The 25,119-nt window shown below is 36.6% G+C and overlaps 1 protein-coding gene across 1 annotated transcript in view; it reads left to right on the top strand.

The window, feature by feature from the left end:
- The first annotated feature begins 1,258 nt into the window (after nucleotides 1-1,258).
- The window catches only part of ACTR3 (actin related protein 3), a 58,888-nt gene continuing 35,027 nt past the window's right edge, over nucleotides 1,259-25,119 (top strand). The window contains exon 1 of the mRNA XM_021695921.1: nucleotides 1,259-1,531. Within this exon, the coding sequence (XP_021551596.1) occupies nucleotides 1,488-1,531 (44 nt within the window). The 5' untranslated portion in view covers nucleotides 1,259-1,487. The remainder of the gene's footprint in view (nucleotides 1,532-25,119) is intronic.

Here is a 25,119-nt window from a genome sequence, read left to right as displayed (position 1 = left end):
TGACTATTCTGGGGCAGTACGGTCCCTGCCATAACTGAGTAGGTGAGCAATACTTATGTCAAATGAATGAAAAACCCACTTTCCATACCGCAGCCCAGTCTAACAACTTACTGTTATCTTCTGTTGTGAATAAGACATCCTTTCTTAGGGAAAATATTTTTTATTTCAGCCATATAAGCAAATTGATGATTTATCAGAAGATTAGCCTGGGGGAAAGCTGTTAAACTTCTAGATTCCCCAGGTGGGGTCCCACACCATCACCTGAGAAGTTGTTGTAAATGCAAATTACCAGGCCCTTCTCCGGACCACCTAAACAGAAAACACTGGGGATGTGGCCCAGCAACCTGTTTTAACAAGCCTTCCAGGTAATTCTGATGCACATTTAAGTCTGGAAACCATTGTTCTAGGCTCTCCAGTTTTTAGCCTTTTTTTCCTAGTTAATTTTTTTTGTCCTTAATTCTTGGTATAATCCTCCTGGTAAAATAGTAGAATCTTAAACTACCGCAGACGGAATCTCTGTCATCATCCAAAAGCCTTGAATAACGGCCTATTGGTGTAGGGTACATTATGTAGAACGTACCCCCAGGAGGTTTGTTTTCCTCGTGGGTACAGGCCTGGCCCTGGGGGGCCTGCAATCTAGACAATGTTTTAACACTTGTTATGTGCAATGTTGTAACAATGCACAGGTGTAAATGACTAAAAACTCCGCGCGAAGGCAGAAGAGCTACGGTGCAAGCCTTTGTTCACCCATCCCTCCCGACTGCTCACCCTTGGTCTGATATCGCTCTTTTCCACTCAGAAAAGCAGACTCTTCAAGTTACAAGAGTGTTGTGTGCCGCTGAGAACGTTTTCTATTAGGCCAGTTTTCCCCGGGGCACTGGAGAAGGTATTCACGGCTGCGGGAGGCAGTTCCATTCCTCTCTCAACCTCGCACAGAAGTAATTGAAACTAAAAGGCCCTACCAGCTTCTGGAAAACCGGAGGCTCGGGCCGATTTCCCCGCCCCTACCCTCTGGGAAAACCCGAAGTGGACTTCCTTAACATTGGGACGCGAGCGGCGGCCGCCGGCAGCACGTCATTGCGCATGCTCTCTCGCCCCTCCCGCTCGGAGCCGGAAGGGGGAGCGCTCGCGGCCTGGGCCTGGCCTGGCCGGGGCGGCGGCACCGGCGGCCATCTTGGCTTCCCGGGGCAAGGCGGCGTGGGGGAAGAAGTTGTAGGGTGGGGGCAAGAGGGAGGAGGAGGGGAGAGAGAGGGGGAGGAGGCCGCGGCGGGGCAGGGCGGGGACTGCCTGCCCGCCTGGGTTGCGGAAGTGGTAGCCGCTGACCGAGCCTGCTGCTTTCTCGCTACTGCTTCGGCTTCCCGGCTCCCCCCTGGACGGAGAGGGCGACCCGGCTGTGGATGGTCAGATAGCTCCGATCTCCCGCCGCTAATCCCTGGCCCCAATCAGCACGGAGCAGACGGCGGCAGCGGCAGTAGCAGGCGAGGAAGATGGCGGGACGGCTGCCGGCCTGTGTGGTGGACTGTGGCACGGGGTAAGGGGGCTGACGGGCGGGGGGGGGGTGGGGGGGGGAAACTGAGGCGGAGGTGGGAAAATGGCGGGGGAGGGTAGAGGTCGGGAGATGTGTGCTGCGGTAAGGTGCTGCCGCCGGCCGTGTCAGTCTTAGCCGCTGTGTGTTGCCAGGGGTGGGGCCCGGAGCTAGGGCCTCCCTTGTTGCCTCGCTTCACCCACTGGGACCGGGGCGGGGGGCGCGGGGCCGAGAAACCCCCTGGGAGCGGCTTGCTCCGCGCAACCCCTCCCGGCCCTTCCCCCATCGCGGTGGGCAGCGCCGCCCAAGGAGACGTGGGGCCGGTCGCCCCACCGGGGCCCACGGTGCGGTCGGGGTGGTCGCCGACCCGGGCACCCGGCTCTCCTTTTCCTCCACGTCCCTTCCTGCCCGTGAATTTGGGGACCGAGTGGATCGAGCGCGGGGACAGCCTGGCAGAAGAGCGAGAAAAGAGAAGCGCTCCTTGTAGGTTTTGCAAGATTGCTGTGACAACACTGTCCAGGGTGTGGGTGGGGAAAGGGAAGAATCGGACTCTGAAAATGGGAACCTAGTCGGGGCTTTTATTTGACCACCCACCTCTTCTTCCTTTCCGACTCCGGGTCTTTTCCATCTCCTACTGCGCTTTTACCGGTGAACCAAGTCACATTTTAATTTGAGAGAGAAAGATGTCATGTGTTACTTCTCTTGCCTCAAAAAAGTCCCCCAGTGAGCAAGCGCGCTGCAACTTCCTTAGTTTTGTCAAAGCCGCTTCCTGCTTTCGGCCTTTTATACCCTTATAAGGTAGTTTTTCGTTTCCAACCTGAACACATCTTATTAGAACTTTAAAAATTAAGCATATTTCAAATAGATTGAATTACTGGTGCTACTTACCAGTTTATGTGAACTTAAAAATATATGTATTAGTGTTTCGCGGGGAAGGAGGAAGGGAAGCACCGAGGAGAATAATTCGTATGTGTTCATTCTGTGAAGGTATCTCAGATTGAGAAGGAAGGTACAGAACTATAAAGGGACGTGGTTGCTTTTCAAGGAGTTACCAGATCTGTAGGGTAGCCTTTTAACATGTAGACTGGCGTTAAAGTGTATAAATAGGCATTTTAGAGTTTGGCACACTTTGTATTTTCATAGAAAATACTGTCTATATTTTAATGTGGAATGACTTCTTTATGTTACAGTGTTAGGAGTGTGTGTGTGGTGTGTGTGTGTGTGTGTGTCCTGTGCGTATGTATTTTTACATTTCTAATTCCCAACATAATCCAGTGGGGGGGGGCGTGGGTTGTGAGAGGTAGACAAAAGCAAACTTTTGTTGCCTAAAGGATTGTGTATGCTCCTAATTCCATTTGCTCTCTGTAAAACAGCTCTAATCTTCATGCTCAGAACTTCTGTCAGTGTGACAGTTTCTAAAATCCCAGCCATGCATGTGGAAACAACTGATTTATTAACATTTTCTTTTGGGAAACACCAGCCTACTTTAGCCTTAGAACTTCCAAATGTATTGTTTTGATGGACAGCTTATTAAAGTTATTATTTTTTTGTCCTAATTTCCTTGAGCCAGTATTTTTTTCCCTCTCTCTCAGTCTAATTGGTGAGTAGTTTCATGCTTAGGGTCAGTTTTAAAATTAGATTTGGCCCCAGTGAGAAGGAATTTTCAAGTGCATTTTGTTAAAGTGAAAAATACTGCTACATAATTAATATTTTATGTTTTAGAAACTATTGGGTTGTTAATAAAATTAGTGTAGATAATTGTAATCCTAATAAGTAACAGGGTAACAAGTAGGATGTTACTTTCTCCTCATTCTATTTTTCCTCTTTTGAAATCAGTTCTGGTTATTTTTGAGTTAGTATACTAGGTATTTCATTGAGGTTAACTGTCCTTAAGTGACCTCCTTCTCATAGGGCCACCCTGAATTTGAAACACATGCTGAGTAACCAGGAGGTGCAGGAGGGGTTCAATCTATACTTAGGATTATTTTTGTTTTAATATTTTCAGTTATTACTACATTATTACATTTTACTTTATTGCATTAGTTTTACCTCACAAAGGTGAGGTAGTTATCTGGACACTCATGATTTAAATGGAACTGATTAGGATTCCCCATTGCCTCTCACCTTTTTTAACATCTGTCAGAGCTCCATTTATTTTGGTCTTCAAAAGTTTTTTGGTCTTTTGTGTTGCCTATTAATGCAACTCCTGGAAAGTCACACCTGCAGCTTTATTAGCACATAGAAGATAGCTCGTTGAGATTGGGCCTGCAATAAGCGTATTTAAGGAAGGCCTTCATAGGGAGTTTTATGTTGCAGAGTACTGTGATCCCCAGATGCAAATTGTGCGCCTATAATTTGTGTTTCTTTGTGCTTTAGAGAATGCATTCATCTATTTGGTCTATAATTACAATTACCCACTTAATATAAGTGAAAAGCTATAACTTGAACCTGGTTGCTCATTCCATCATTCAGTCATTCCATTCAGCTCATTCCATTTTTCAGTCATCTTTTTCCTAACTTATTAAGTTAGGAAAAAGATGACTGAAAAAAGTGGCCATCTAGGAAACTTGATGTTCTCCGATAAGAAAAGCTGTAGGAGTTAGGAAACATGCGGCTTAATCCCCAGACTTAAAGTTAGAGATCCTCCAGCAAAGATCCTTTATCTCAACATAAGATAAAGAATCACCTAAGCTCAGGGCATAAAAGAAAGTAACTCCTTTTGAAAAGAATTTAAAAAGAACTATTTCTTTAATACTGAATGATATCATATCTACACTTTTGGTTTGCATTAGAATAGTACTGTAGAAAAAAAATTTGGGTAGAGATTTTCATTGATAGAACTGGTTGCTTTAGAACTAATTAAGGAACTCAAATCTGCTACCAGTGGTGAGGGAAACTTTTTTTTCAAAAGCTATTTTATAACATTGTTACACTTGCGAATTTAAGAGGATCCTAAATTATTTTTTGCATGTTTTCACTCATTTCTTCAGCGTTCAGGCCAAATAAAGGAACTCCTTATATACATTTTATGCTATAGCTTGATTACAGAACTTTACATTGTTAAATTTCCTTTTCCCCTTTATGTCTTTCTTTTTTACCTGATCAGTACTGCTTTGGTAAATTATTTCCATTATGATAGCAGAGGTTAATACGGCCTTATTGTAGAACTATATATTGGTATCTAGATATATTCAGATTTAGAATGAATTCAGGAATTTCCATAATCGACTTAAGCTTCCTAGCATAATTTTAAAATGTAAGCATAAATATTTTGTTGGAGTCAGTGGATGGGGAGCTTATATAATTCATACTGTGGTCACATTCTAGCAATTAGTATCGATAGGATGATCTTTGAGAACCAATGGGGAAGGGCTGAGTGGGTGGGGGAAAACATAAATGGGAAGTTCATGTTTCCTATGTGAATTCTGAACATAATATTTAATAATAACACTATTTCTCCAGCCATCTCCAAGGGCAGAAACATTTGTAGTATCTTGTTACCAAAAAACACTGAAATTCTTACTCCTTTAGGGGTCATGTTTTGCATGCCCTTTGAAGTAAGTGTAACAGGCTCCTTCCTGTTGAGAAGTCACTTTTTTTTAGCATCTTTTTTTTTTTAAGTTTAAATTCAATTAGCCAAGGTACAGTACATCATTAGTTTTTGATATTATGTTCAGTTATTCATTAGTTTAATATAACACCCAGTGAGGGTTGCAGAAAGGGAGATGGGTTGGGGGATGGCATATCTGGGTGATGGGAATTTAAAGTCACTTTCTTACTTAGACTTACCTAAAATCTTTCTGCTTTCCTTTCCCACCAGTCTCTTTCCCTGCATGCACATTTTGTGTTGAAATGTTGACTTTGTGTTGTGTATATATATATGTAATCTAATGAACTTTACAGCCTAATTGTAAAACACAGTTGAGAAATTTATTTTATTTTATTTTTTTTAAAGATTTTATTTATTTATTTGAGAGAGCGAGAATGAGAGAGAGTACATGAGAGGGGGGAGGGTCAGAGAGAGAAGCAGGCTCCTCGCCGAGCAGGGAGCCCGATGCGGGACTCGATCCCGGGACTCCAGGATCATGACCTGAGCCGAAGGCAGTCGCTTAACCAACTGAGCCACCCAGGCGCCCCGAGAAATTTATTTTTAAGCACAGAATGGGAAGCTCCACTAGTGGAGGACTGCTGGTCAGGATTTTTATTTATCTTATTTAGTTTTGTGACTGTCATTTTTACCCCATTTTACAAGTGAGCAAACAGGATTAGAGAAATTTAAATTACCTTTTTAGTGGCTGTAGTTAGCAGGTGGTAAGAGTTGCTATTTGGACTTGAGCTTTTCTGTTTTGAAGCCCTGTGTTCTATTACACTCTAGGATTCCTGAGCCCCTTATCAGAACTATGCACGTTTCTCTGTTTTTGTTAGTAAGGTTAATTCTCTTCTTGTTTAAAATATTGTTATAAATCCTAGCCTTATGCATTTGATTTAATGAAATAGAGAAACCATTCTTGTGGAAATCTTTCAGATTTGAGATACATACATACATATATATATGTATATATATGTACATATGTGTATATATACATATATGTGTGTGTATGTATATGTGGATATGTGAATTCCTAGCTTATTTCCTTGTCACTTTGCTTAAATTGAAATTCTGGAAAAAGTTTACTCTCTACATTTTGTTTAATCAGGAAATACTAACAGCTGATATTTATTAAGAATTACATGTCAGACCCAGTGCTGAACGCTTTATTATCTCATTTACTTTTCACATCAACCTGAGAATTATTTCTGTTTTAAAGAAAAATTTAGGGTTTAGAAGAAGTTAAACTATCTGCCCAAGGTATTATAACAAATAAATGTGGTACAGCCCCTACTATATATAATAGTCTCCTTACATAGAGGATGAGCCTTTGACAAATCATTTAGATATTTTTTTGAGAGAATTCATTTATGATGTTTTAAAGGCAGGAAGCAGTGTTAGTAATTTAAGAATTACTTGCACACATAGAAAAGGTGGTATTGCCAAATCAAGGCTTACTATATACTTGGCGGCCGGTCAGACACTCTTGGAATTACAATGAAAATGTGTAATACAGTCTGCTCTCAAGAATCTTGAGATAAGAGCTAAAAATTATTTTAAAAAATTAGGATGATAAAAGACTGAACTTTATCAAATGTTAAGATACTTACTTTTGTTATAGTAATAGCTGCTCTGTAGGTTGTAAGAAAGATTATTGTGGTCAGGAAGAGTCAAGGAAGTTGCAGGGAAGGTAGGGTATGCGCTCTCCTTTTAAGGATTTGGATATATACAGGAGAAGGGAAAGCATATACAGCAGAAAGAAGAGAGTAGCTGCTTCTTGTGTTTAGCCCTGTTAGCGTACATTGCACCACCCCCTTCCATTGGAATTGAGGACCATGTAATAATGCACATCTAGATTATGTGATGTGAAGGGGAACTAACATTTATTGAGCACTTGCAGCAGAACTTTGATTCAAAATATTTTTACTTGATAGGAAATAAAAATCCTTTACAAGAGGAGTTAAATGTTGTAAATAGGGCTTTTAAAATATTTGCAGAATGGAATGCAGTTGGATCGGATGTAGAGGAGGTATTTGGGATGAAGTTATGGAACTTGACACATAATATGAACTCACATCTTTGTTGAATGAGCGAGCAAATGAATGACGGAACAAGAATTAGCGGTATGGTTTAAAAAAAAACTGCCTGGGAAACACCCCATGCCCAGTGACTCAGAATCTCAAGGGTTGGGCCTAGGAATATAAATTTAGATGATCTTCCTAGATGATTTTTAAGCAGCCCTCTCAGCACCAGCTTTGCAGAAATTCTGAAATAGGATATTGGCAGTGGGAATAGAGCAGAAGAGAGAAATTTGGGAAAGGTTGCTTCTTGTTTGTACTTCTGCAGTTGTTTTGTATTATGGTTAGCAAGGGCTTTGTAGTCATAGCTGTTTTTGAGTTCAAGCTTTTCTAGTTGTATGACTTTGTACACTTTAAACTCTGCAGGTCACATTTTTTCCATGTGTAATTTGGAGATCATTGTATCTACCTTGTGGGTGGGGTTTTTTGGTTTGTTTCTTGTTTTTTGAGATAATGCATGAAAATGGTTAGTCACACTGCTTGACACACAGTAAAAACTTGATACATCATAATTATTACAGTTATCGGTTAGTTCTCTTTTATTGAATTGACATTTTTTAAGGACAGGAACACGGTGTCTTATGCTTATTTATTTTTCTTTTGCACTGCTTGGCCTAACACAGTGCACAGTTAGAATGTTTTGCTGATTTGAAAGATGGAGGTATTGCTAGGGCTTGGCAATTGATTTTGGTAGATTGTAGTCATCAATGAAGATTTCAGAATTTTGAGTTTGAGTGGGACAATTAAGGGAGTTGGTTTTAAGAAGCTGAGTAAAATTGTTATTTGAATTTGTTACTGAATTTGGATGATTATCATAATTGGAAATATTCTAGAGGAAGTTGAAAATACAGGAACTTCAAGAATGAAGGTGGAGATGTGGCAATCATCATTACAATTTATAAATTGAAGCTAATAAAATGATAAAGAAAAACAAAAAGATTGGATATTTTACTGTTCCTTTTAAAAATCTTGGATATGTAATTTGGCTTCTTGAGCATCACAGTGAGAAGAATGAGGGAGCACACATGGCTTGGAAGTGATGAGTGATCAGGTATGCTGACAGCCAGTCTTCTGTTTCATCCCACTTTTTAAGAGGCAGAATCCATAGGAGGAGATTTTAGCTCAGCATAGGGCTAAATTTCCCTCCACAGTGCTCCTCCTTGTCCAGTGTGCTTCCCCACCAACAGGTGGACACAGCTGAACGATCGGAGTAGGGGCAGGAGTGTGGAGTGGTTAAAATGTAGCTTCAAGCAGTATGTTTTCTGAAACCAAATTCCCCTATAATAAAGGCATTTGAATGCTTGTCTGTAATTCTATTGGAACTTGCAGGCTATTTAATGACATTACTGATCTATAATAGCCACTGGCATAAAGAGGCAAGACCAAAGCAGTTAAGTAATAATAACACTACATTAACACGCTTTATAGTTTATCAAGCACTTACAAATTCATGTATTATTAAGTAACAGCACAAGATAAGGTGATGTTATTGGATTAATGTTTAAATTTGGTTCTCCAAAATAGGATAGTGACTAATACTACTTTGTGTGCTGGTGGTTTTATATATTTATATGGACCTTTATATCATAATAAATATATAAAAGATACCTCCATAATTGATTAATACCAGAACAAAAAAACCCAAATAATATCTTAATTTTTCCAGAGGACCATTCATGTAATTTTATTTTCTTTCAAGATTTTTTTCAAAACCTTTCATAACTGTTGACTTAAACTCAAGTCATTCTTACATACTCCTTATATACTATATAGGAAAGGAACAGCCTTGAATTTGTGTGGTCTGATATATTTTCCTTTCTAACTCCTCTCTACCCCTAACACATACTTCACAAAAATATTTTCTTCATCTGTTCTGATGCTGAACATTACATCTTTAAATATTCTCTCCTTTAAGTCTTCTTGCCCATTGTGGAAATGCAATTCCCTTGGGAAGGGTGTCTTTAAGACTTTTTTTTTTTAAAGATTTTATTTATTTATTTGACAGAGAGACAGTGAGAGAGGGAACACAAGTAGGGGGAGTGGGAGAGGGAGAAGCCAGCTTCCCATGGAGCAGGGAGCCCAATGTGGGGCTTGATGCCAGGACCCTGGGATCCTGACCTGAGCTGAAGGCAGATGCTTAACGACTGAGCCACCCAGGTGCCCTTGTCTCTAAGACTTTCTCAGTTACAGTACTTAGTGTGAATGAGAGGTTGCTACAAGGAGATTGAAAGTCTTAAGATGGGGAATTAGGGTGCAGAATGCCTTACAGTTCACGGTTGGTTTTGGAACTGTGTAAAATTACAAACTGTGTCTTTAGTATTGGTCCATGATAAAACTATTGTTTGCTTGCTTAAAGTCTTAGAGCTTAGTATAATTAAATATGATGCGTTTTTCTTTAAGCATTTATTTATTTTTTATTTTTTTAAAAGATTTTATTTATTTATTTGAGAGAGAGAGAGAGAGAGAGAAACAGCGTGAGAGGGGATAGGGTCAGAGGGAGAAGCAGGCTCCCCGCTGAGCCGGGAGCCCGATGTGGGCCCAGGACTCCGGGATCATGACCTGAGCCGAAGGCAGTCGCTTAACCAACTGAGCCACCCAGGAGCCCCTCTTGAAGCATTTTTAACTTCAGTTATTTCAAGACCACAAAAATAGCATTTAATGTGTATTTGTGAAACTTACTTTAGTGAATTAAGGGAAGTGCCTAATGACTTACATAGAATTATGGAGATGAAAAAGACTGAGAAATAATTTAACCCTCTTTTATTTATAAATGAGACAGAGGTCCAGAGTTGAGAAATGTTTTTCAGGATTGCTCCTACTTATCAATTGATAGCATTGTTGAATTCTCTTAAATTTTCTTAGGAGTTCACATTTATGAGTTATAGTCGTTGGAGTTTCTTTTTGCCGGTTGAAATAACAATATATGTTTTTTATAGTTAAAGTAGTTTGGTTGAGGCCTGGTTCAATACATGCTTCAGAAATCTTTAAGCGTTTTTGTTGTAATACAAATACAAATGCATACTAGATGGCACAGATGCAAAACTAATTTTGTTTCCCATTATACCGTATTTTTTTTTAAAGATTTTATTTATTTGACAGACAGCGAGAGAGGGAACACAAGCAGGGGGAGTGGGAGAGGGAGAAGCAGGCTTCCCGCTGAGCAGAGAGCCTGACTTGGGGCTTGATCCTAGGACCCTGGGATCATGACCTGAGCCAAACGCAGACGCTTAACTATCTGAGCCACCCAGGTGCCCCCCCATCATAACATTTTAACACAAATTCAGAAACTGTTTTCATAAAATGAATGCCTTTTTAAAGGAAATACGCTTTTTTATTGTTTCAGGCATTTAAATTTTAGAAGTACTTAATTTAGTTTTTGGATTTCAGTTATTTAAAATGTTACGTGGGATGTGTACAAATCAGCCTTTCAGAGAGCCCTTTAGGAGTTATGTTTTTGAGATAATTATTTATAACCTTTTCAGAAACCCTATGAAGTGTAGGTACTGTGATATAATAACTATCTTAAAGGTGAGGAAACTGAGGTATAGAGAACTTAAGTAACTTGCTCAAGTAAATGTAGCTACAGTTAAGTAGTAGATCTAGCATCGAGCCCTCAGGCAGTCTGGTTCCAGAGCCCACTGTTAATACTAGGCAGTCTGGTTCCAGAGCCCACTGTTAATACTGCCTTCAGTTGGGGTATAGTCAGTATCGGTGGTTAAATTGTTAACCTAGTCTTTGAAGAGTATTAAAATTTAAACATACGTTTTTTAAAAAAAAAAATGTTTTTAGAACTGTTAATTTTTAGTACAAATATGAGATATATAGGGAAGTCTTAGTGACTAATTCATTGATTTGATTAACCCAAAACACAAGCAAGTTAATCGACATAGAATTATTTATTAACTGCAGGGACAGGCATTATATGAAACATGATAAAGCTGACAATTGCTGGTTAATTCAAGACAGCTTAACTAAGGAAGTGATGTTTAATTACATATAACTTCAGAATAAAGGTATACATATTTCTGAAGCTGCAGTTTGAATAATTGATGCCATACAAAAGTTATTTCTCTCATTAATGCCTGCATTAAAAAAACAAATGAAATAGTCGAACTTAAGAATATAGGATTATAAAAAAGAAACTTTTTATTAGACTCAGAGTACTTAATGTTTGGTATTTGAATCTGAAAATAGTGAATATATAGATTGAGAGAAACACATGGGTTGCCAGAAAGTAACTTTTTTTTTCCTAAAATAGAATTAAAGAGATTGTTATCTTCTGGAGTTTAGGATGAATTTTGATGCATTTTATCTAAAAAGTACACAGTTTTAGTAGAAGCTTATGTTTCCTGTTTGAAAGTATGTATTTTAAAATTTTGCTTCATATTAATCAAAATGGTAGAGGTAATAGAGCAAAGGAAAGAGGCCTTTTTTTTCTTTTCTTGATTAACCTGTTTTTCAGATAATGGACTAGTTGAGCATTTTATTGCTTCCAAAATGCATTTCGAAGGGGCCTGCTTTACTTGTTTCAAGTTGCCTTGTTGTCAGGAAAGTTATTTTAAAAGTAAAACAAAACTTTTTTTTTTTTTAGTAGTGAAACAGGATTTAAATTGATAGGAAGATTCTGAGAAGTAGAAATGAGAGAAATGTAATGTGGTTATATCAGTGAGAAATCTTGGATGCAAACAACAAAATAACTAGTTAATGTGAGCCAAAAAAGTAATAATTGTGAAAGGGTATGTAAGTGTAGATCACAAAATTGATGGGAAGGCTGGAGAACCAGGCTCAGAAAAGCAGAGAAAAGGAGAGACCAGGCAGCGAGAGTCTGCTATCAAAGTCATGTTGCGGGAATTCGGCAGGATGCTGGCAACTAGATACTAGCAATATAAATTATAAAACATCTCTTCATCTTGTAGTTATTCGGTCAAGATTCAAAGTTCTGACCTGAGCTCAGATTGGTTAGATAGATATCAATCATGTGATGTGTAGTAGGTGGCAGGAGTAGAATGTATCAGTATCGGGTCCTGATTCTATAAAGGGATGTGAGGTTTTGTGACCTGCAAAGCCTTAATCCTTGGTGGATTCATCAGAATAGGAGTAGGGATTTGATGCTGGCGGAAAAAGTAAGTGTCTACTATTGGGAGAAAGATGAGGAGGGGAAGTTTGTTGTCCATTTTTCTTTATGTTGCCTTAAATTCCTCATTTCATTTTGATAACTACATGATCCTTTTTAATAATTAGGAGTTTGAATGAACATTCTTTCCAAAAGTGCAAAAACCGAGTGAGTTTCACACAGTGTTCATTCTAAATGTGTGAATCAAGAACAGTTTTTTAAAGGAATAATTAATGATGGTGTGAATAATACTGGATTTTTCATTAGAACAGAGGTGTAACAGTCTAGTAATTTTGGGATTATGGGATATTTTGGAAAGTAGGACCAACTTGATAAATGCAGTGATACGATAGGCCATTTATTTAAGCCTTTTTTTTTTAGAATAGTAAACCTGAATTATAATTAAGAGAATTTGAACTGCCCTATTTTTTTCTTTTTCAGAGATAATGGGCCGTATATATTTATTTATATACAACAAAAAAACTAGGAAGTAGGAAATAGCTTTTACATCTATTTTGTTGATAGTTGGAAGAATTGTTTTTCAGTAACGCTAGTGAGCATCTGTGCAAATGCATACTTTTGCAGTACTTGTGTTATAGGGAATATAAGGATGATTAGGAAATGATGCCTGCCTTTAGGAAGCTTACATGTACATAATAATAACAATATGGTAAATGCTCTGCCAGGTATAAATGAAACTTTTTTGGAATCATAGGTGAAGGAAAATTTACTTTTTCCAGGGAAGATGTAAAAAGGCTTCCTGGTAGAGATAATAACTGAAGTAGGCCTTTAAGGATGAATAAAGTACTGATAGGCAGGAATAAGACTAGTGTACAAGGTAAGAGAACAGTGGTAGGAAACAAAGTGAGGTGGAAAAGTATAGGTTGAATTTGGATATATTAGGTTTGGTATGGTACAAGGAAATAGTGATGTTTAATATGGTACAGAGAAGTAGTGAAATACTCGATATGGTACAGGAAAGTAGTGAAAGTGTCTAAGGTATGATAGGTGCTCAGTAAGTGCTTCTTGAGTTGAATGAAAGAGATATGTTGGAGCTGGATTATGGAGGTCTGAAAGTCCTTGAATTCTGCACTGCTTTGGTATTTATATTGTAGGTAGTACGAAGCCATAATCTATCATAAACCAAGTTTATGAGAATAGGAAGTATATTTGGTGACTTCATTATGGTGATTTATGGTGATAAAAATAATAACTAACAGTTATATAGTACATACTGTGTGCCAGGCACTGTTCTAATTGCTTTATATGTATTAATTCATTTGCTACCTAATCCTATAAGGTAGGTAGTTACTCTCTTTTAAAGATGAAACTGACACAGAAAGAATAAGTGGGGAAGATCCCATAGTTAGCATGACAAACTATACTGTTAGTTTTCTCTGGTTTTATTTTGGAAGTAACCACTCATATTTAAAGGAGACCGTACAAAAGACGTTGACTTTGGGAGCTGATAGGTATTTGAGTTCATTTCTAGCTTTAGTATTTTTTTTTTTTTTAAGATTTTTTATTTATTTATTTGACAGAGAGATAGCGAGAGCAGGAACACAGGCAGGGGGAGTCGGAGAGGGAGAAGCAGGCTTCCCACGGAGCAGGGAGCCCAATGTGGGGCTCAATCCCAGGACCCTGGGACCATGACCTGAGCTGAAGGCAGATGCTTAACGGCTGAGCCACCCAGGCGCCCTTAGCTTTAGTATTTCTTTGCAGTGGTTTCTTCTTCTGTGAGGTGCAGTTTCCCCAGTATGGAAACAGATCCATTTTGCATGGTTTTGATAGCGATTAGGGATACTATAAAGCACATAGCAAAATAATTGACATACAGTAACAATGGCAGCTATAGTTAAAATTGCTGTAAGAAGGTATTGCAAATCAGTGAGATCATATGATAATTGTCTTTCTCTGATTGACTTATTTCGCTTAGCATAATACCCTCTAGTTCCATCCATGTCATTGCAAATAGCAAGATTTCATTTTTTTTGATGGCTGGGTAATATTTCATTTTGTGTATATATATACCACATTGATAGGAGGAATTTAAGAAACAAGGCTGAGGATCATAGGGGAAGAGAGGAAAAAATGAAACAAGATGAAACCAGAGAGGGAGACAAACCATAAGAGACTCTTAATCTTAGGAAACAAACTGAGGGTTCCTGGAGGGGAGGAGGTGGGGACGGGGTGGCTGGGTGACAGACATGGGGAGGGGTATGTGTTATGGTGAGTGCTGGGTGTTGTGTAAGACTGATGAATCACACACCTGTACCCCTGAACCAAATAATACATTATATGTTAATTAAAAAAAAACCAAAACAACAACAGCAAAACCCCAAATAAAGTCATTAGAAGGCTTAAAAACAACAACAACAACAACAACAAGAAACTAGAAACAATCTAGATGTCCTTTAACTTGTTTAACAAACTGGTACATACACCATGGAATAATACTTAGCAATAAAAAGGAATGAACTGTTGATATATGTGGGGAAAAAAAAAAAGGTATTGCAAGTAATCAACTACTTATTTCACCACTGGAATTCTCAGTTCTATGCTGAATACTATGGTACATACAGAAAGCCATGGTATGATTTTATTCTTTAGGCTTACAGTTTAGTTCCAGAGATGAAACTAATGTATGTGAAATAACTAAAGATGGTATATTAGTAGTTAATTGGGGAGATTAATAAAGGCTGTAGTTTTTGGGAGGATGGTTTATGAAGGAGCTGAACTTGCTCAAATTCTTGGAAAAAGTCGACTAAGTAGGTTATGATAGATGGAAGGGAAGGGAAGCTTTGTTATTGGAAGCTAAATTGGAAGCTTTATGATGGTAGGATGCCTTTTTTGTTCACTCTCTCCAAGTTATGGCCTCGTGCATAGTATTTAATAATGCTCAGTAAATATTTTATTGATGAAGGCAAGTCAGGCAGGAGTTTCAAAATATTTGAGGGAGGGATCAGTTAGGAGATTGCCCTACTTGGAGTTGACCCTGTTTGGAGCTGTGGGACAGCAGGTAGTTAATTTTATTTATATCTTAACTTATTCGGAAGGATTTTAAATGGGAAACAATGGTTTAGAATTGATTTGATTGGCAGTAGATTGTGTAGATCATTAAGCAGAAGATTGATAAAAGTTAAACTTAACTCAGTATCAGTCTGAGTCTTGTATTCTATTTTTAATAGCTCTGTTGAGATATGATTCACGTACGTAAAATTTACTTTTTTAAAGTGTATAATTGAGTTATTCACAAGTTTGTGTAACCATCTCCACAGTCAACTTTAGAATATTTTCATCACCCCAGAAAGTACGTCATACGCATTAACAGTCAAACTTTCCATTCTCCTTTCCTTCAACCCTCTGGAGTTACTAATTTCTTTCCTGTCTTTATGGATTTGCCTGTCGTGGTCATTTCATGTAAGTGGAAATCTACATCTTTAAGTGGTGGATAGTTGGACTGGTGTACTAGCAAAGAGGTTGGGAAAACATTGCTAAGTCTTAGAATAATTATAGGGATGGGTAGAGAAATAAAAGGAGGCTCATGGATAAAGGAAAAGGATCTGGGGTGGGGAGAATTTACTGAATACTTAGTGCCATCTACTGTTACCTTTTTTAATCCTCATGGCAGTCTTGTGAATTCAGTTTTATTCCTTATGAATTAGGAATAAAGTCTATGATCATAGGATAGTAAATGGTGGAACAGACATTTCACTCATGACTTTTTGATTCTAAGGTCCATATTTTTTCTTCCCCACTAGTGAAAAGGAGTTAGATTTTAAGTTTTAGATCTAAAAGGACTGGGAGAATTCCATTTCTGTTAAACACAAAGGAGTCCACTTTCTTCCACTCAACAGTTTTATCAGTTTTTTTGTGTGTCACGTTAAACATTGACTTTAATGTAATGAGAGGAACATTGGAGGGCATTGGAAATGCTTTTCAAATAATTGCTAATTATCTTTATAGCCAATATTCCCTGTGAATTAGCCACTGCATTCTTGTCCTAAAAGTTCCTAACACTAGAAGTACAAAGAATACTATAGCTAAGCTGAGAATTGAGGTATTACAGAAGTTAAGCAGTGGGTTTCATTTGTAGACCTCCATTTTCTTTTAAAATTTGATATTTATCCTTAGTATATACTTTATTTTTATGATACAGTAAAGGTGGAAGCTGGTCATATTGAGATAGAATTCTTTCAACTTTAAATTGGTGGTTAATACTCAGAAATTTTGGAAAATGGGTTGCACTATATCATTAATGTTCTTTCTATCCTAAAGTTTGAGGGTCTTATATTCATTTTGTTATATGGTTTAAGATTGTGGAAACATGGAAAGTTAAAATTCTAGTGCTCTTTCTCCCTAGCATAGGCTGTAGATTATTAACTGGATTTAGTGTGGTAACCTCAATACATGTTTGTTTTTTTCTGGAATGATTTTTTATCATAGCTTTTTTTTCTAGTTCATTTTGAACTGTATTTTTTTTTTTTTTAAGATTTTGTTTCTGTTTAGTGGTTCAGTATCAGTAACATATTGGAATCTTCAAATAGCTTTTTGCTGTGAGATGATTTTCAAAGCAAAAAGAAATATGAACCATTGTATTAAGTTAAAGTACTCTTTGTCAACCATATTGCTTTTAATAAGTAAAATTTGAATTTGCAGAATTAAAAATAATATCTAACAATTAAAAATAATATCCATGCTAATATTTTTTAACAAGCATAACTGGTTTTACTACTTGAACATATTTTTTCTTAAACGGATTCTTTTCTTTTAGAAAAGTACAGTGAATAATAGGACAGATACTCCTGTTTATCAGAATTATTGCCTGCTAGCATTTTATTATATTTGTTTCATTTCTTTTTAAGAGTGAGAGTGCATTACTGATGACTATTACCATTCCCAAATCTACTTTCCCCTACCCCAGAGGCAGTTAGGACCATGATAGACCAACCATTTCTTACATAAAACTCGTTTGTTTTTTGCCATTCATTCATTACTCCCAGTGCAGGTCATCCCTCTTTTGTAACTTCGTTACACTGTAACTTCATTACATTTCCACTACTGTTCTTCTAGTCACTGAGCCTTTGATAACTTCAAAAGTGCTTTTTGAATTCTCTACTCTGTTTCTTGCTCTAAGCCATTTCCAATTCCTTTTCCCTCCTTGCTGGCCCAAATCAGCATTGGAGATTTTTTTCATTGTTGTATAGTTCAGGGAGAGTTTTTGTAAATTTAACTTGCTGCCTTGGGTCACAAAGGAAAATTTTGGTTTAGTTTTCCAAAATACTATATTGTGCTAGCTTCGCCTTTTTCATTTTATGGTCTCTTTTTAAAAACCATTTAGAAAATGACAATTTCTTTTTAAATACAGGAAAGTGTAGAGAAGTAAAGTAGATTCATAATTTGACTGCCCAGATAACCCAGTGACGGGTTTTAAATCAAAGTAATACATATGCAAGTTCATGCATGAATTATTTCTGGGATATGTAAGTGATTTACTCTTGGAATGGCAACTGGGTGGCTAGGGGATATAGGCATGGTTGGAAACTTAACATTAATATTTTTTCAGTATTATTAAAATTTTAATGATGGGCAAATGTTATCAGTTTAAAAGTTCTTGTACTTAAAAAAAGTAATGTATGTGTATGGTTAGATCATTTAAGACAGAATAGTGTATATTTAGAAAACAAAATTCTCCCTTCTCTCCATCCTGCTGCCTGGAGACAATCACAATTTACAGCTGCTTTTGTAGAGTTCCAGAAGGAAAAAATGTATGCATATTCTAGCATTCTATAATAGAATTGTTCTTGATGTGTAATTAATTGTATTTTTACTCTGCATGTAAATGTAAATTTCTGTTTACAATTGACATCAAAAAGAGATACCACATGAAAGTATCTTTGAGATTTCAGGGTATTCACAAAGTGTAATTTCCCTGTTTAGAATTGACATTAAAAAGGACTAGGTTTGAAGTATTCTTAAGATAGTGCAAGGTAACAAGTGCAAGGTAACAAAGTGTACTTTAAGCAATAATAAAAGTACACACACATGAACACACATAAGTACACACCATTTATTAAAGAATGGCAAGTTGGAAGGCATTAAGACTCTACTAATTTTGCTTAGGAATCATACTATGAAAATTGAATGTATCCAAAAGGAATGATGAAAATGGAAGATTTGAAAAGGGCCTGCGAGGAAATGAAGGATTGGGGTGAAATAAAACAAAAACAATAATGGAAAGAAGGATGAGCATTTATTTTATGTAAGTGCTAGGATTTATGTGTTCTGTTCGTAACTATAATTATCAAGATTTATAAGAGTAATTCCGTCTACTTTAGATATTACAGTGTGTTTTGCAGGGGTTGAGGGATATGAAAGTCAAGTGGGTATTTAGAGGAGTCTGGGGAGGTAAGTAGGCATCAGACCATAGCATGTTGAGGAGTGGTCTTCAGACTAGTGAAATTAATTGAGATGTTCTAAAAAAGCAGGGGCTTGATTTTTCAACTGTTAAACCAAGCTTGGATTCTTAGGCTAAGGCTCACTTAGTTATGGTATATATATACCCTTTTTGCATATTGTATTCGTTTTGTTAAGGATTTTTGCATCTGTATTCATGATGGATATTGGCCTGCCATTTTCTTTATTTGAAATGTCTGTCTCTGATTTTGGTATTAGAATTGTGCTATCCTCATGAAAGGGTTTGGGATGAGTTTTTTCCTCTTTCCTGAAAGAGCTTATGTAAAATGATTATTTCTTCCTTAAATGAGTGATAGAATTTACCAGTGAAACCTGGGCCTGCAGTTTCCTTTTTGGAAAGGTCACTGATAATTTCTTTAATAACTATGGGCTTATTCAAATAGATTTTTTGTTTCATCTTGTGTTGATTTTGGTAAATTGTATCTTTGAAGGAATTTGTTCATTACATCTTGAGTTTATTATGATGGCATGGTTGTTTATAATATTTTTTCTTACCATTTTCATGTCTATATGATCTGTAGTGTTAACCAGCTTCCCACTCCTTTTGTTGGCAATTTCCATGTTATTTTTTCGTGATCAGCCTATCTTTTCATGGTACCATCTTTTTCTTGTTAATTTTCTCTATTTCCTATTAACTTGATTTCTGCCATCCTGTTTATTGTTTATTGTTTATTTCTATTTATTTTTGGTTTACTTTGCTTTCCTTTTTCTAACTTTTTAAGGTGGAATCTTAGGTCACTGATTTTAGACCTTTCAGTTTTTTCCAACATAAGCACTGAAACTTGGAATTTTCCTTTTAAGCACTATTTTAACTGCATCCCACACATTTTGATGTTAAAATTTTTATTTTCACTGTTAATCAGCTTGAAATAATTTCCCTTGCAGTTTTTTCTTTGAGTCATGGATTATAGTTAGAAGTGTTTAATTTTCAGATGTTTGGGGTTTATTTAGGTATCTTTTTATTGTTGGTTTCTAACTTAATTCCTTTTTAGTCAGAGAACATTGTATTTATGATTTTAATCTTTTACATTTATTGAGATTTGTTTTATGGCTTAGCATATGGTCTAGGTCAGAGATTGGCAGACTTCTCTGTAAAAGACCAAATAGTAAGTATTCTAGGCTTTGTGGGCCACATATGGTCTTTGTTTTATGCTAGTGGGCCAGGCATGGTCTCTGCTGCTGCTTTCCTCTCCTCCCTTTTGTTTTCACTTCTCTTCCTTCCCCCAAAAACGCAAAAAAAAAAAAAAAAAGTAAAAGCCATTTTAAATTCACTGGTGATACCAAAACAGAGGCTTTTTGTTTTATTTTATTTTTGGGCCATAATTTGCCCATCCATGGTCCAAATGAAGGTACCATGTGTACTTAGTAAGAATTCATATTCTGCATTTCTTGAGTATATTCTGTAAGTATCAGTTAGATCAAAATGGTTATTAACGTTGATCCTCTATGCTTTTACTGATTTTCGGTGTGTGTATTTATCATTTTATCCATTAACTGAGATACTGTAAGAGTTGAATTATCTCAGCATTTAATTATGATACATTTGAAGTATGTTGAAACTTATGTTAATAGGCACATACACATTTAAGACTGTTATGTCTTGATGAATTTATCCTTTATATTATTATAAAGTTACTCCATCTCTGGTATTTACTCTTTTTCTTACAGAGTAGTTTTATTTGATATTAATATAGCCACTCCAGCATTCTTAGGCTTGCTTTTTGCTATCCATCCATCATTTTTCATTCTCCATCTTTATATTTAAAGTGCATATCATGCAGACAACATATAGTTGGGGCTTGGTTTATGATTATTTTTAAATCAATGCTTCTTTGAATTGGAGAGTTTTGTCTCTTTTAATGTAATAATGGCTATGGTTGGACTTAGGTGTACTGTTTTGTTTATTTTTAAAAAATTGTTGTCCCTGTTGTTCTTTCCTCTTTCCTTCCTTCTTTTGAATTATTTGAATATTTTTTGGAATTCCATTTTAATTTACCTTTGGCTTTTTAACCATAGCTCTTGGCATTTTTTAATGATTGCTTTAGGGACTATAATACACATCTTTAAGAAAAGTTGCTACTCACAGTTTCTTTAGAGTTAATTTAAAACTTCAGAAGTGCAGAGTAGAGACCTTGCATCTCAGGAAGTCTATTAACTCCCCTGCCTGCTGCTTCCCATGCCAGTGCTTCCCACTGTCCTTTTATGTTGTAGTTGTCATAGATATTACTTCTACATACAGTATAACCCCACAAGATATGATTTTTGCTGTAGTTATAGGTATGTTCAAAAAACTAAATGTAAAAAAAGTCTTTTTACATTTATGTGTTTACTGTTTCTGATGTTCTTTATTAATGCCTCACTGTCCCACTGGTATCATTTTCCCTCAGCATGAAGAACTTTAGTCCAGGTTTGATGGCAGTGAGTTTCTTTTGTTTGAAAATGTCTTTATTTCACTTTCATTTTTGAAGGATATTTTGGTTCATATAGATTTTTGGGTTCACTGTTGTCCTACCCTCTTCAGACTTTAAAAATGTTTTTCCACTGTCTTCTGGGCTTCGTAGTTTCTCATAAGGTGGTAGTAATTTGAATTTTTGTTTCCTGTTAATGGACCTTTTTCCTCCGGCTGCTTTCAATATTTTTTCTTTATCTTTGATTTTTAGTTTGACTATGATGTGCCTAAGCATGGTTGCTTTGTGTTTATACTACTCTGGTTTTTTTTTTTTTCAGCCTTTTAGATCTATAAATTGCTGTCTTTCACTAAATTGGTAAAGTTTTCTGTCATTTATTCCTTCAAAAAGTGTTAACTGCCCTGTGTCTTCTCTGTCTGGGACTTCAGTATATCACCTTTTTCATATTGTCTCCCAAGTTTCTGAGGCTCTATTCTTTTTTCTTCATGTTTCTTTTTTTAACCACCACCCCCCTCCTTTTTCAGATTAGAAATTTCTGCTGATCTGCCTTCAGGTTCACTGATTATTTCCTCTGTTACCTATGTTCTGTTGTTTAGCTCATCTGGTGATTTTGTCTATCTGGTATTGCATTGTTCAGTTCTAGAATTCCATTTGTTCTTTATATAGTTTTAGAGTTTCTGGTGATGTTTACTATGTTACTAGTCATTACAAGTACACTTTTCTTTATTTCATTGTCATAGTTATAGCTTCTTTCCAGTCCTTATCTGATAATTCCAACATTTGGGTTATTTTGTCTTCTGTTGAATACTTTCCCTTGGAGAATGGGTTACATTTTTAAATTCCTCATGTGTGGAGTAATTTTGGTTTATATGAAGAAATCACCCTTGTTTATCTCTTTTCTTGTTGATGAACATGTTTTGCTTACACTTTTGGGCCATTATGAATAATGCTGTTTTGAACAAATGTGTACACATTTTTGTGTGGACATGTGTTTTTATTTTGGGGGGGTATGTACTAGAAGTAGAATTGCTGGGTCATATGGTAAGTGAATGTTCAAGTGTTTTCCAAAATAACCGTATCATTTTGCATTCCAACTATGAATGTATGAATGTTACCTCAGTGTACTTTTAATCTGCATTTTTTTAACTGCAAGGAGTTGAGCCCCTTTTCATTTATAGCCATTTCTACTTCTTTTTCTTCAAATGGATACTGTCTTTTACCTTTCCTTCTTCCTTCCCTCCTTTCCTCTTTATTTCTTTCCCTTATCATCACCTTCTGGGTATCCTATATATATTAAGGAGATTAATTCTTTGTCTTTGAGTACAATTTTTCTCTGTTGGTTATTTTTCTTTTGGCTACTTTTGGTATGTTTTGTGAAGAAGTTTTTAATTTTTGCATAGTTGAAATATCAATCTTTTTTAGTGTCTTTTTTTTTTTAAAGATTTTTTATTTATTTATTTATTTATTTGCGAGAGAGAGAGAATGAGAGACAGAGAGCACGAGAGGGAGGAGGGTCAGAGGGAGAAGGAGACTCCCTGCTGAGCAGGGAGCCCGATGCGGGACTCTATCCAGGGACTCCAGGATCATGACCTGAGCCGAAGGCAGTCGCTTAACCGACTGAGCCACCCAGGCGCCCCCTAGTGTCTGGTTTTTAAATTATAGTTAGAAAGCCTCTTCTACTCCAGGGCTACAAAGAAATTATCCTGTATTTTAAACTTATGGTTTAATTTTTCTTCCCTTTTAATCTTTGATGCATTTAGATTTATATTACTTCAGCATGTATGGTATAGTATGTACCCAATTTAATTTTTTTCCAGGTAGCTACAAAGTATAGGTTTTTTAAAAAAATTGTGGTAAAATAACATAACATGAGAACATTGTTAAGTGTATAGTTTAGTGGCATTGAATATATTCACATTGTTGTGCAACTGTCACCTCCATCTTAACTTTTTCATCTTTTCAAACTGGAACTTCCAAACTGACTGGTATGTCCTACTTACTGTCTAAAAATTTGACTAGGTACCTTATATAAGTGGAATTATACAATATTTGACCTTTTGTGATTGGCTTATTTCACTTAGCACGATGTTCTCAAGGTTCATCCATATTGTAGCATGTGTCAGAATTTCCTTCCTTTTTAAGGCTAGTATTCTACTGTATGTATTTACCACATTTTGTTTATCCTTTCACCTGACAATGGACACTTAAGTTGCTTCCTCCTTTTGGCTTGTATGCACAATATTGCTGTGAACACTGGTCTTCAAGCCCCCTGCTTTTTCTTTTGGGCATATACCCAGAAATGGCATTGTTGGATCCCATGGTAATTCTGTGAAGAATTATCATATTGTTTTCCACAGCAACTGTACCATTTACCTTACTACCAGGAATGTGCAAGGGTTCCAGTGTCTCCACAGTCTAACCAACATTTGTCCTTTTCTTTTCCCTCCCTTTCCTTTCCTTTCCTGTCCTTTCCTTTCCTTTCCTTAATAGCCAATCTAATGGGTATGAACTGGCATTTAATTTGGTTTTGATTTGTATTTCCTTAGTTATTAATGATGTTGAGCATCTTTTCATGTGTGTATTGGCTTTTTGTATATCTCTTTTTTGGAGAAATACCTATTCAAGTGCTTTGCTCATTTTTTAATTGTATTTGTTTATTTTGTGGTTGAGTTGTAGGAGTACTTTATATATTCTGGATATTAACTCTATCAGATAAAGATCTTCATTTAAAAATGAGTTCGCATCTGGATAAACCCATTGTAAGTTGGAAGTATCCTATGTCAAAAATGTATTTAATACATCTAATCTAGCAAACATCATAGCTTAGCCTAGCCTACTTTAAATATGCTCAAAACCTTACATTAGTCTACATTTGGACAAAAGCATCTAACAGAAAGTCTATTTTATAATAAGGTAATATGTAATTTATTGACTGCTTGTACTGCTAGTAAAAAACAGAATGGTTGTTTGGGTACAGAGTGATTGTAAGTGTATTGGTTGTTTATTATGATCGCGTGGCTGACTGGGAGCTGAGGCTCACTGCTGTTGCCCAGCATCACCAGATGTATCATACTGCATATTGCTAGCCCAGGAGAAGATGAAAATTAAAAATTCAAAGTACAGTTTCTCCTGAGTGCATATCACTTTTGCACCATTGTAAAGTCAAAAAATTTTGAGGTGAATCATTCTAAGTTGGGAACTGTGTGTATATGATTTGCAGATGTTTTCTTACATTCCATGGGTGCCTTTGCGCTCTGCTGATGGTGTCCTGTGGTGCAGATTATGATGGTGTCTGATTTATTTTTTTGTTATTGCCTGTGCTTTTAGCATCACATTCAAGAAATCATTGCTAAATCCAGTGTCATGAAGTTATTTGTCTATGCTGTTATGAATGTAGTGAAAATGATTAAATGTTTCCATATAGTTGATATGCTGTAGGTAGCTATTTTTGTCTTTTTGGGAAGAGCACATTTATTTTGATTATGTATTGACCGTTCTGTATTATGTTCATTAGATTCTTCTTTTGGTGTTTATTCTGAAAGTAATTTATTGATGAATATGCTCAGCCTAGGGAATTTGATTTCGACCAGGGATGGAATGTTGATTAATTTGGTGAACTTGATACATGAAGGTTTCCTTAAGGGAATTTCTTCTGTAATATGGTTTCTATTTCAAATATATTACTGCCGCATTTGGGAGATGGTATTTATGCACATGAAATTAACAATATAGGCTTGTATAGTGAGTGGTTGTTGAAAAAGAGTTTATTGAATGACTAATAGTTAAAATGATCAGGAAGGACTTCATGAAGGAGTCCTAAGTTGTGGTGGGAGCATTTTGAGAGGGTGCAATGTAAGCACAGATAACATGCGATGGGAAATTGCAAGTTATGTAGGGGAAAATGAGTAACAAGTGCAGTGTATTTTGAG

This window comes from Neomonachus schauinslandi, chromosome 3, assembly GCF_002201575.2.
Source record: "Neomonachus schauinslandi chromosome 3, ASM220157v2, whole genome shotgun sequence".
Taxonomy (NCBI): domain Eukaryota; kingdom Metazoa; phylum Chordata; class Mammalia; order Carnivora; family Phocidae; genus Neomonachus; species Neomonachus schauinslandi.
The sequence above is the reverse complement of the archived record's forward strand: the minus strand, read 5'-3'. Positions and strand labels throughout refer to the sequence as shown.